The 13,177-nt window shown below is 45.0% G+C and overlaps 1 protein-coding gene across 3 annotated transcripts in view; it reads right to left on the bottom strand.

Moving 5' to 3' along the window:
* Positions 1–13,177, bottom strand: part of GALNT14 (polypeptide N-acetylgalactosaminyltransferase 14) — a gene marked incomplete at its 5' end in the record, with an annotated part of 224,101 nt that overhangs the window by 204,735 nt on the left and 6,189 nt on the right. Inside the window, one exon of one of the 3 annotated variants that reach the window (XM_079940256.1) lies at positions 885–959. The exons of the other annotated variants lie outside the window; for them this stretch is intronic. Coding sequence (XP_079796382.1) covers positions 885–959 — 75 coding nt within the window. Of the gene's footprint in view, positions 1–884; positions 960–13,177 lie in introns of those variants that run through there. 3 annotated transcript variants of the gene reach the window in all.

Raw genomic sequence — 13,177 nt, 5'->3', positions numbered from 1 at the left:
AGGTTGCTGTTGTGAGCCTGGCAGCCGCTGAGGCCAGCACACGGGTGTGGTCTGGAGTCTGTGATGAGAGAGACCTCAGGTCTTGCAGAGCTGGGTGGAGAAAGCTGATGCAGGGCTGAAAGAGAGCCTGGAGAGGAGCAGCAGAGAGGCAAGCTCAGAGCTCCCAAATCCTGTGGGCAGCCTGGCCCAGAGTGGGATGGACCCCGGGAGGAATGCAGCTCAGCTGGCGAGAGTGTTCAGAGAGGACTTCCTGCTCCGTAGCCCACAGGAAGGACTGGAAGCTGAACAGGCCTGCCGAGTCCCCTCTAGCCTGAAGCCAGGGTAGCTCAGGGGTTCCTTCTTGTGTCTCAGGGAACTGACTACCTGCCAGGTGGAACCACACCAAAGTACAGGAGCAAAGACTGTAATACCGTCACCACTCTGCTGCTCTTACCTGAAGGCAGCTGGTCCTGAGGCTCATCCAGTAGACAAACGTTCCCCATAGAGGGGACCAGGAGGCAGAGAGATGAAGGAGCAAATCACTTAGAAGTGGGAGCTGCTGGAGGAGGCAAAGGACAACACAAGCAACACAATAACAGCACTTAATGATGCTCAACTACAACACCAAACAAAGAAGACTTTCTGGAACTAAAAATCATGATTTTCAAACTAAAAAGCTCATCAGATAAGCTGAGTAAATGGACGGTCACTGTACCAACCTGAATCAGTGGCTCAGAAGAGCAAATGGAAAAAAGATATCACAAGAAGAGCAAAAATACAAAGAAATAGCAATCGGGGCAAAAAAGATATTTGGATAACAGATCTATTCGGAAGACCTAATTTGTGCATAAGAGTAATCCCAGGAGGACAAAAACGAACAAAGAAAGAACAGACAAGAATTAAACAAATGAAAGTAGAGGGCTTCCCTTGAAGTCTGCAGATGGAACTGAGCTTCTTGCAGGAGTCATGGGAAAGGACATACCCCAAAGTATGTTCCTAAGTTCCAGAGATAAGGAGGAAATCTCACAGGCTGCCAGACAGAAAGAACAAGTGACTTACAAATGAAAAGTAGTTAGCTATCAAGTTTCCCTGCCATCTGCAAAACGGGAGTCTAGAAGACAGCAGGAAACCAGCCACAGACCGCCAGTCATCGAAGCCAGCGGTTATCCACCTGTCTGATTTGTAGAATATTTGTGGATATGCAAGGGTTCATAGAAAATACAACCCACATACCCCCTCTAAGGAAAATACTCAGGTCAAAAAATGAATGAATTCAAACAGAAATCTCAGGATGAATGAGATGAAAACAGTGGTGAGTGATGAACCATGCAATTTGCACGGCTGAATCTAAATAGATAGTATAAAGTGCTGGAAACATGTAACAAAAGGGACAAATAAGAATACTTGAAAAAGAAGTGGCACTCTGCAAAGAAAAACTTGCCATTTAGCTCTAGAAGTGTTAAATTATCTTAGCAAAACCTAGAAATTAGTGGGGGTGGAGGTTGGGAGTAAAAGCCTTCTAAAGGTCTGGCAGATTTCAGCGTAAGAAACAGTAAGGAAGTAAAAGTGCTCCTAAAAGGCTCAATGTATCAGACTGAAAATAAGTGAATAAAACATCTTTGTGGGGAAAACTCATCCATATCTTGTTTTTATAGAAATATCTATTTGAATGTCCTGAAAAGAAAGGTAACTGTCAGTGTTGACGGTATAGTAAGATATCTGCATTTAAAAAGGAAACAGAAGTTGAAATAATGACTGGCCAAACTAGTGACAATAATAAAAAGGAGAAAGAAAAATAAATAGTAAATATTCAATATATCAATTATTTCACTAATTATGATAGGCTGAATATTCCTATTCAAAAATGACCATTTTCAGGCTGGACTGAAAATTAAAAATAGGTGTTCAAGGGAGTCAAGGGCTACCATCGAAGAAATCAGTATAGTTTCAGAGCTGAGTTTTTATGTGCCCATTAAAGGACAGATATGTCAAAGTTATTTAAACTATTATTTTAACTATTTTACATTAAAAAGAAACACAAATCTCCCTAATTCATTTTATGGAAGCAGTATATTCTTAAATCTAAACCTTGATAGAGTACCAAAAAAAAAATCTATAAATTAAGCTAATTCATGAATATAGCTGTTAAAATTCCAAACAAATGCCAACAAACAAAATCCAGTAGTAAAAATAAAAATAAACTATAACTCTAGAGGGTTTATCCCAGGAAAGCAAGGATGGTTCAAAATAAGGAAGTCAAAATATTTCACTGCATCAAACAGAAACATTATATGACTCAATCAAAATATAATTAAAAATACAAAATTATTTCTAATAAAAACTTGAAGCAAAACAGGAAAGGAAACCACTACAATATGGTAAAGAATATTTCATAAATGTGAACTAGTAAATAGTGAACTACTACAGCCATTTGCATCAAAAGCAAGAAAAGAGTCTTGTACTTGCCACGTTATTTCATTTTGAATGTTCTCATGAAGGTGACAAAACAAGATAATGAAATAATCAATCAATAATCTTCAGAAAGAAGAGAGAAATTTAACTCATTTTGATAATGATATGATTTTATACCTGGAAAATCTAATGGACTAATTAACAAGTAACCCCTAGGTTTAATAAGAAAATTCTGGTAAAAAGTATGATATTGATATAGTAAGAGATAAACAGATCAATAGAGCAGAGTGGAGTTCCCAGAACTAAAACCCATTGTTTAGGGGAAATAAATATATGACAAAGGTGGTATTTCAGTTAGTGGAGGGAATGATGGCTTGTTTAATTAATGATATTGACACAAATAACTATCCATTTGGAAAAAAATGGAGTTAAATCTCTACCTCAGACTAGAAATAAAAATAAAATCCAGATGGACTTAAGATTTAAAAGTTTTTTGAAATTCACGTAGAAGAGGAAATTTAGGATGTTCTATATACAACCTAGTAGTTAGGAAGATCTTTTTAATAAGACAGAACATTCATTAATTTTTTTTTTTTTTTTTTTTTTTTTGCAGTACGCGGGCCTCTCACTGTTGTGGCCTCTCCCATTGCGGAGCACAGGCTCCGGACACGCAGGCTCAGGGGCCATGGCTCACGGGCCTAGCCACTCCGCGGCATGTGGGATATTCCCGGACCGGGGCATGAACCCGTGTCCCCTGCATCGGCAGGCGGACTCTCAACCACTGCGCCACCAGGGAAGCCCCACAGGTTATTTTTAACTTCGTACATCATAAGTATATTTCCATGCCCACTGGGTCAGGTACTTTCCTAGTCTAGCTTCCCAAGAAGATAATTTGGAGAGAGGCATGGTGGACCAGTCACACATCTCAGGGAACACCAGCCAGCCATCAGCCTTTGGTCTACCTGGCATATATATGAAGAAAGAAATCTCCCAGGCCCCGATCCCCATCCACCCTCCTGGTGACACCAGGCAGGATATCTTCACTTCTTCATTCCTTGAACGAATGCATACAGACTCAGGTCTTCTGGACTCAGAAGACGTGACTATTCTACATGACTGCTGGTCACAGCCCTGCCGAGACCTCATTGAAGAGGATGTAGGTAGAAAAGATGACTTCACCACGGGGCATTTCTCTAAGAGCAGCTACATGAACTAAAGATGAAACTAGGTGGTCAAGAAAAGCCAGAACCAGCCTTGGTGAGAAATAGAGAACATAAACAGCAACTCTCATTTAGGCCAGGGAGTAAGAGAAAGGGAATGCCACACTGAAGTTTCCCTGAATTGCCCCTTTAAGAGCAATTAGCGAACTGCAAGCAGTTAAAATCCTTAAACCAAAAATATTTCCTGAACAAAGTCCGCAGTGAGTAGACCATAATATTCCCAACTGAAGAGATCCATTTACTTTCAGATACATTCGATTCTGAAAACAAACATAAGCAAATGGCTTTATTTTCAAACTCTTCCACTGTCTGGGCTGCTCCTGGTCTGCATGGACCTCTGGTCATTCATGCCGAGTACCACCGCCTCAGGAAGACCTTCCCCACCCCTGCCAACCACACAACTGCCCTTTCTCTAAATTCCTACAGAATTTACTTCCTGTTCTACAGGAAGATATCCTGGACTTGCTAGTCCATGGCACTGCTCATGTCCCCAGACTGCACCCTAACACACTACAGGCATGGTAGGATAATGTACCGGGATGTTCATTTGTATTTGTTTTCATTCCACCCACTCACTCCCACCCCAGCCTTGTCCCAGCCCCTAACCTCAGCATACAACCTGGACAGGAAACTCCCTCACTCCCAGGTAAGTGGTACATAAAAGCTGTTTTGAAAGAATAAGTGGCCCAGAAGGTGATGGAAAAAGGGAATTCCTCCAGCTTGGAAAGACAATGAAGGTAACCAGTCCTGAAAGTGGTGGGTGCCCCAGGGGGCAGCAGGGTCCCAGAGGCATGGCTGTGTGGTGCCCCTAGGGAGGCTGGGCCCTGGGCTCTGGGCTCCCAGCATCACAAGGAACCCACTAGCCCGAGAGCAACAGAATGATGAGAGCTTAGTCAATGATGTTACAGACATGACCATGATGCTCACAAGGTTCTAGGCTCTTCCCACATCACCAGACAATGAGGATCCTTGTGAAGCTGTGAGTAGGAGAGGAATTCCCCACTCCAACCCGGGAGAATAGGAGCTCTGAATCAAACTGAATTCAATAAATAGGGAAATGTGGCACCAACTCTAGACCCCAGTTCATGAAGTATGATTCATACTGGCTTTTCGTGAGCAAGAGTTAGTTGCTATCTGATGCAGCGCTTCTCAAATGTTAATTGCACAAGAACCACCTGGGGGGTCTTATTAAGATGCAGATTTTGAATCAGTAGCTGTGGAGTGGCCTGAGAATCCGCATGTCTAGCAAACTTCCACCCCTGGCCCAAGAACCACACTTTGAGAAGCAAAGGTCTAAGGCCAGGGTTAGCAAACTTCTCCTATGAAGATAGTAAAAATGTCAGCTTTGCGGGCCACCTAGTCTCCATCACAGCTATTCAACTCTGCCACCCACGGCAGTGTGAAAGCAACCACAGACAACACATAACGAGTGTGATGGTTCCCATAAAACTTTATTTATGGACACTGAAATTTATTTATTTATGGACACTGAAATTTGAATTTCAGATAATTTTCACGTCACAGAATATTTTTCTTCCTCGTTTTGTTTCCAACCATTAAAAATATTTTTAAAAACCATTCTTAGCTCACAGGATAAGCAGAGGAGGACTGAATTTGGGGTTCTGAATTTGGCCCGTGGGTCGATCCTGGTCTAGAGTGTCCAACACAGCATAAAACCCACGATAGGCATCAACTAATTAAAGTGGGGTGCTCAGCCTACTTTTCTATCCTGAAGTTGGTTTTCCTTTCCCGTGATCCTTCCGCTAGTGCTGTGCTTTTCAAACAGCAGATACTTTGGGGACAAGTGGATGCTGGCAAATGTACTTCCTCAAAACTCACTGAACGGCCTTTAAAAGGACGTCCTAAAAAAAAAAAAAAAAAAAAAAAAAAAGGCCGTCCTAAATCCTTCTTCTAATAAGAGGCCCTGTGGAATAACAGGTTCCTGTTTTAGTGGAAGAGCTTTAAGGAGGAGATTAAACTTCAACCACAGTTTTTTGAGCTAACAGAAGAGTGACAAAAGACTTCTAGCCATTTTGCAGCCCATTTCACCATTTAACAGCCATCCCAGCGACACAGTTCTATCTTTCCAGAAACAAACAACACACCTGAAAGTCCAAGAGGGAGACAGAGTTCTAGAGACAGAAGTCGCCAGGCGCCAGCCGGGGGCCACTGCGCCACACTCCACTACTCCCTAAGAATTCGCCCTGGGCAAGAAGGGCAGAACCAGCCTCAGCCGTCTCCTGCATCCTGCACAGCGCTTCGCACCCAGCAATGCCCACGTAGGTTTGCTGAATGAACGGATGAGCCTGACCCAGTGGCCTGGTGCAGGGCAACTGGCCCACTCTGTGTCCACCTGTTCGATAAGCCTGTCTCCCCATGCTGTATGGGCGCTCAAAGGGAGAAACTCCTTCAAGGAGCTCCCTGTCTTTCTCAGTTGCCGACTGCCCCACTGGCACCTCGGCATCACCCAGACCTGTCTTAGCTCCGCCGCTTACTAGCTCTGTTGACTTGGGCAAGTTTCACTGGATGTTTATGAACCTCAAGTTCTTCATTGGTAAAATAAGGGTAATCAATACATCACCCAAAGATAATGTTCGTAAGAGAACATTTAACAACCCGTATGGCTCAGACACTGTTTAATCAGAAAGGTGACAGCCTTAAACACCCAGTATGACTGTACTGGCAAGTCCCAGGTAAATCTCAGCCTGCCTACCTTGTGGTCGGCCTTGTAAAGAACGAATAACTTAACACAGATAGAACACCTAGCATTTCTCCTGAAAGGCAGCCACACACCCTCTCCCCATGGAAGCCCCCTGGCCTATGACGGTGGCCACGAAAAGCTCCATCGCTAGCGCTTCCTGCAGGACACCTGACAGTCACTTGCACCACTTACTGAGCACGTTGCCAGAGCCGCCTCCTGACTCCTACTGCAGCTTTTCCTCGCAGACAACCCAGGGAGCTCCCGAGGGTTCTTTCAGATGGTCCTACCCACAGAACTCACAGCCACCCTGGGCAGAAGACAGCTGGAATCTCATTCTACTGGGGATACACAGTCAACCCACTTGTAGGAAGATGGGCTACTTGCTGGTAGGTGCTGGTGGCACCCAAACGCCCATCCCATCCTTCTCAAATCAGGAAAACAAGGACCAAAGCTCCAAGTGCCACAAAAAAAGCAACTGGGTCATTTCTTTGGCAATTAACTCCAGCATATAGTTCACAGAGAAAATTCTACAATCCCTTACCCCTTATAAAGACTCCGTGCCCGTGGGAAAGACCGGGACTCTGCTCTGGAATAACCCCGACTTCTTCCCTGAAAAGAACTAGCACATCTCACGTAGGGCCTTGACACGTGACACTCAGTACATGTCAGAGCTCTCAACTGCTTTTGAGACCAGAAGGAAACAAGAAAACAACTTGGTTACAGCTCAGAAAACAGCTATGCTTAATATGACTGGGGAGAATTAGAAGTCTTGGCACAGAAAGGGAAGAAAGGAAATTGCACATTATAAAAAGAAATGTGTATTTAAAAGTAGAAAATATCATAAATGTGGCTTATTCTTTTTAATATTTATTTATTTATTTTTGGCTGTGTTGTGTCGTGCCGGCTTTCTCTAGCTGTGGTGAGCAGGGGCTACTCTTCCTTGCGGTGCGCTGGCTTCTCGTTGCGGTGGCTTCTCTTGCTGTGGAGCACGGGCTCTAGGCGCGAGGGTTTCAGTAGTTGTGGCACACGGGCTCTAGAGTGCAGGCTCAGTAGTTGTGGTGCATGGGCTCAGCTGCTCTGCAGCATGTGGGATCTTCCCAGAGTAGGGCTCGAACCCGTGTCGCCTGCATTCGCAGGCGGATTCTTAACCACTGAGCCACCAGGGAAGTCCCCAAATGTGGCTTATTTATGGTTAATAGCAGGTATTTGTTTTTGGTGCTAATAATCTAATTAGCAGTCAATCCAGTGCATCCTTTATTATCAGCTGATCCATAATTACTGCTCCATGCTGAGTATTTTCCCGGCACATGATAGCTTTCAACTCCTCAGCACAAACAACCAAATAATTGGTGCTATTATGTCGGATACAGGACTATTCCTGTCTGAGGGGTGATATGGAGGGGGGTTACCATTCACTATGGCCTTTGCATTTTCAGCATCTGTTGATTAACTCCTTACCACGCCCCCTTTCATCAGTCTTGAGGCATGTCGAAAGCACCTTAACATGGTCAAGAGTGTGACAGCTTGGAGATTTCCTTTTTCAAAGTTTAACCCTGGGATCAGAAACATCCCCAGTCATCTGTCATGTTCACAAGGGATATCAAACAGTGCTGAAAGCACAATCTATTTCTCTTTGAAAGTTTTGTAAAGTTTTCTCCTTGACTATTGCTTTAAAATGACTTGTCCTGGAAGAGATAGCTTCTGATATAAAACTATTTCATTCAACAGCTTCTGGTCTCAGTAAGATGTGTGTAATTCCAGGAAGCAGAACCAAAGCGGGCTATAAAGGCAGGTTACTAAGGGGAAACTCTATTCAATCATCGCTTTCAGGAGACCAGATTCCGTGTGACTGTGAAGGGAGGAGAAACCTGGCGTGAGTGTGGTGACGTGGGAAGAAGGTGGGCTCTGGAGCCAGACAGATCTGGATTGGAATCCAGTTCCTCTGCTGATGAGCTGTATGACTTTGGGAAAGTCACTTAACTTCCCTAAGCCTTGATGTTCCTCATCTGAAAAATAAAGCTACTATTGTACAGGGCTGTTAGGAAGGACAGATGTCTGACACAGGAAACACCTGGCACTCATAAGGGCTCAGGTTGTTAGTTCTCTGCTTTTTGTCCTGGGTGCAAAAAAAAAGAATAGAAGGTGGTTTGCTACAAGCCACTAGCTTGTAGCCATATAATTCCACTCACTGTAACTAAGCCTCCAGCTCTTAACTATAAACATAGGTAGATTTCAGCCGGGAATCACTTACAGAGCCGAATTCCTATTGGCAGTTCCCACTGCCCTGAAGGCTTTCCCACCGCCTGGCTCTCCTCTGGGATTCCCCTCCCCCAACCAACTTCCTATGATTCAGCAACTAGAGGGTAACTCTCCACAGGTATTGTACTTTGGGTGGCTGGTACCTGTACTACACTAGTTATTAAACGTCTCCCTGTATGTAAAAGGGAGTAAGAGTTGGGAAATTGGAAAGACCTATCAAGACCTTTCTCCAAAGACTCTCTTATTCAGAAATAGAAGCCAGTGGCTGTAAAAAGAATGAAAACTTCTATGCTCTGACCCCAAAGAGGTGCTAACACCTGAAGTCAGAAGCCACCCACTCAGTTCATTCTTTTTCTTTTTGAACGTCTTATAGAGGAGGCATATACAAACACAAGAAAGCAGGCATTCGATGGATTCCCACAATGAACACACCCCAGTTACAAGCACCCAGATCAAGAAACTGACACAGTACCAATGCCCCAAATGCCCCCCTGCTTCCTTCTAGTCACTGATGCCAACCAAGGGTCACCGTGAAATTGACTTCAAACACCATAGATTAGTTTGCTCTGTTCTTGTACCTTACGTAAGTGGAATTCCACAGCCTGAGGGCCAAATCTGGCCTGCCACCTGTCTAAGGATACCCTGGCAAAGTAAGAATGGATTTTGCATTTATAAATCTTTGAAAATCATGCTAAAAGAGGAATAATATTTCACAAGATGTGAAAACTATACGAAATTCAAATTTCAGGGTCCATAAATAAAGTTTTTTTTTTTTTTTTTTTGCGGTACACAGGCCTCTCACTGTTGTGGCCTCTCCCATTGCAGAGCACAGGCTCCGGACGCGCAGGCTCAGCGGCCATGGCTCTCGGGACCAGCCGCTCAGCGGCATGTGGGATCTTCCCAGACCGGGGCACGAACCTGTGTCCCCTGCATCGGCAGGCGGACTCTTAACCACTGCGCCACCAGGGAAGCCCCATAAATAAAGTTTTATTGGAACACGGCCGTGCTCAATTTCACTTATTGTCCTTCACTCCGCAACAGCAGAGTTGGTTACAACAGAAACCATATGACCTAAAAAAACAAAATTTCTGAGTACGTGACCTTTTACAGAAAAAGTCTGCCGACTTCAATTTGAGTGCGAGGCATTCGTCAAAATACGAAACGCATTTCTTTGGGATTTATCACTAGGAGTGAAATGGCAGGGTCATAGGTATACACATGTGTTCTGCTTTAGCAGACACTGCCAAGACGTTTTCCAAAATATACACTCAGTTTTAAGAGAAAAGCTAAAACCTGGAGCAGAAGCCATAATCTCAGTGTTAAGAGAGGCAGGGAGAATTACAGGGTGTTTACCTGATCCAGAATTAAACAAATGATTAGAAACCATCGGGACTTTTGAGTGGAGAGCGAAAATATCAGAGTTCTCTAGGTTTACATTTCTTTTCATTCTTACTCCATGCACACTCCTTAAAAATATAGTCCCCTTTAACGTTGCCACGCTCTGCAGAAATGGACAAGAGTGGTGAAGTCATGCTTCTGCACAGGATCCCACAATAGAGACTGTGTCACTCAGGCCACATCACAAAAGCACCACCATGAGCCCTCCGGGTAGCTTACCCGAATTGCAGACAAAATACCAGGAAGATATTAGCAACCTCCTGCTTTTATGCTGTCGTAAGTTTAAGCACATACACGGGCAGCAACTACGTTACCCACACCCAACCTCCGAAGCAGCCACCGAGAGGCGGAACCCTGGGCCTTCAAGGGCACGACACAGGCAGGGCAACCTCTGTCTTCGAGCCAGGAGGCTCTCAGGTGATGCTGGGTACCTTCCAAAGACACTTCTTTGGAGTCATTCTCCCATACACCTGCCTCGCATGTCAAATAGGATGTACGTCTTGGGTTCTTTCAAATGACGTTTTTCCTCTTAGAGGGGAACTGCTTCTGATTGTTTAAGAACCACATTCATCACGAAAGGGATTCATATCAACGGTTTCTGTCTTAATTGCACAACCCTGTTGACTTCTGAGTTAAGCAGCCTCTTGAATGACAGCAGAGTCTCATTTGCTGCTGTCAAAACCCGCCAGCCAGGGAGAATCAAGGACAGAGACAATGCCGACTAGAGGACTCAGGGGTGGGAAAGCCTCTCTCCCTCCACTTCTCCCGGGACCATGAGTCTGCCATTCCAGGCCGGCACCTTCCCACAGTAGAAAACAGTGTCCTGTGGAATGTTTCTGCTGGGCCTGCGAGTGAGTTAAACTTGGCCTGTCCTGGGAGAAAAGCCAAAGTCCTGTTGGCCCTCTGGAGACCGGCTCTACAATTCCCTTTATCAAACTCTCCGTTCCCTTTTACATGCAGAAAAGCAACACTGGTGTTTTATCAGAGGTACGGAGTCATTTCTCAGCAAGAGCACAAGCTTTTTGTCCATATGAAAATATATACATAACACATACATATATAAAATAGATTTCATTTCCCCTGGAAAAGGAAGCTAGCCAGACGTTGAGTGCGGCCATGATACAAACAGTATATGCTTTACAGTCAGATGAGTGAGTTCAAGGCCACTTACGGTTGGGCGAGCTTGCCAGTCTCCTCCCTCTTATAATCTCAGCTTCATCATACTTCAGAAAACCAGGATAATAATAACACCCACCTCAAGGGGTTGCAGGAAGGATCAAACGAGGCACTTGTGAATAATAACGCTTTGTAAACTGTAAAACATCGCACAAAGAGGTGGAGGGAGGAAGCTACCTCTTATCTTCCAGTTCCTGATTCACCTTTAATTAGTCAGGTCTTTGAGCCAGTGCCTCTGCAAGTAAAGACCACCAGCCCACCATAATAAGGCCATAGGTCGATTCAGCACTCAGCTGGTAGCTATCAACTGCCCATCTATTAACAGCCCATTAGCTGGGTGGCTTAATTAATCCATGGACCACCTGGTCTGATCTCCCCAAGATCCTGGAAAACCAGCCTGAAACAGATAATCCATGGACGACATGGTCCGATCTCCCCAAGATCCTAGAAAACAATGAGCCCGAAACACGGGCGCCAGCCAATTTCTCCATGACCATCAAGGATTTGGGCGTCCATTATGCCTGTGCATTGCAGCTGTGAGTGATGGGAACATAAATATTGATTGGCTCAGTCTCTCTGTGGCTGGGGGAGGGGGTGGGGAATTAACGATTAGAGTGTTCTCAGAGGAACAACAGGGGCTACATAAATCCCCAGCCTGGACCATTAGGGGGAAACAATCCTTATTTCCAAGCCTTAGTGAGGACAGAGGAAAGGGTCCGATGGCCTCTTGGGAGACAGCTTGTCAAGACGGGGCAGTCCTACCTGCTCTGTAGATGTTACCCACGCTTCTCTGGCTGGGAATGAGATGCAAATTGGGTTTAAACAACGGGATCATTAGAAAAGAGGCAGCTGGTGGAGATTCTCTTCATCTGGGCACTCAGACCCAGTGGCAGGAACATGTGCGTGTGCTGCTCGCCCTGTATTTCCTTGAAAGATCTCTGTAGTTCTCACAGTTAAGAAGACAAGTGACATGAGGAGAATTTAATTATTTTTTTCAAATGCCTAATCTTGTCTCCAGGAAATGGTACACAGAAGAGACTTTGTACTTGAAATTGGCATTGTCCGGGAGATAGTGGTCTGACGGCTCCTTAATTCCTGCCATGAGGGCTCATGCTGATATAAGAGCATCTGAGCAGAATGGCTCAGGATGGCCCAGAGCGGCTACTTCCCTCCTTCGGAAAGAACGGCCTTTGTGTCCAGAGCAGCAGCGAGACAGGCTGCTCCTGACCTTGGTCAGTGCTTGCAGGGAAGTACTGGGTTCCTGCACCTCCAGACTTCTTCCCGGGGCTCCTGACCAAGTGCCCTGTGCCTCTCTGCTCTGGGGCCCCCTGGCTTTCCAGGAGATGTGAGTAAGAGGAGGAGGAAGAATGATGAAGGGAGGAGGGAAGCGATGGAAAGAAAAACAGGAGGAAAGAGGACTCCCTGAGTGGCACATACATTCCTCCCGCCACAGAGATAGATCTCTTCCTCGCTCTCCCCATTAGCTTCCTAGTGTTCATTAGGTCCTGTGATGCCAAATGCAAAGACTGCTGCCCCAGAAGGTCATCTCAGGCCATTTATTCTGAAATACCAAAACACCCGAGCCAGCAAATTTCAGGAGCTTCTGCAGAATTCCCCAGGGTGCCAGTGTACACGTGTGTGCATGCGCGTTCTTCAGTATCCCAAAGGGGTTCTTTCTTAATCCGGTCAACATCTGAGAACTCGGAAACTGACTTATCTTTTGGTTAATCTAACATTTCTGGTAAAATAATTAAAAGATAAGTAATAGACACAGAGAATCTGTGGTATAATTATTTAAAGCCACGAGGTCTCACTTCAGAATTATTCACAATTAACCCAAAATGACTCAGACTGCTGGCAAGGCAGGGCAAGTGGGAGACAGGCAGTGCTGTAGCGTGCTGCTCCCATTTCACAGTTGAGGAGACTGAGCCCGGAAGAGACTATCTGAGTTATCCCCAGCACTGCCAATGGCAGAAAGAGACACCCGGGTTGCCACGTATATAAGTAAAACCAGAAGGTGAAACCACACTTG

This window comes from Stenella coeruleoalba, assembly GCF_951394435.1.
Source record: "Stenella coeruleoalba genome assembly, chromosome: 13".
Lineage (NCBI taxonomy): Eukaryota > Metazoa > Chordata > Mammalia > Artiodactyla > Delphinidae > Stenella > Stenella coeruleoalba.
Note: the sequence above shows the minus strand (reverse complement) of the source record. Positions and strands in the feature narration are given on the sequence as shown.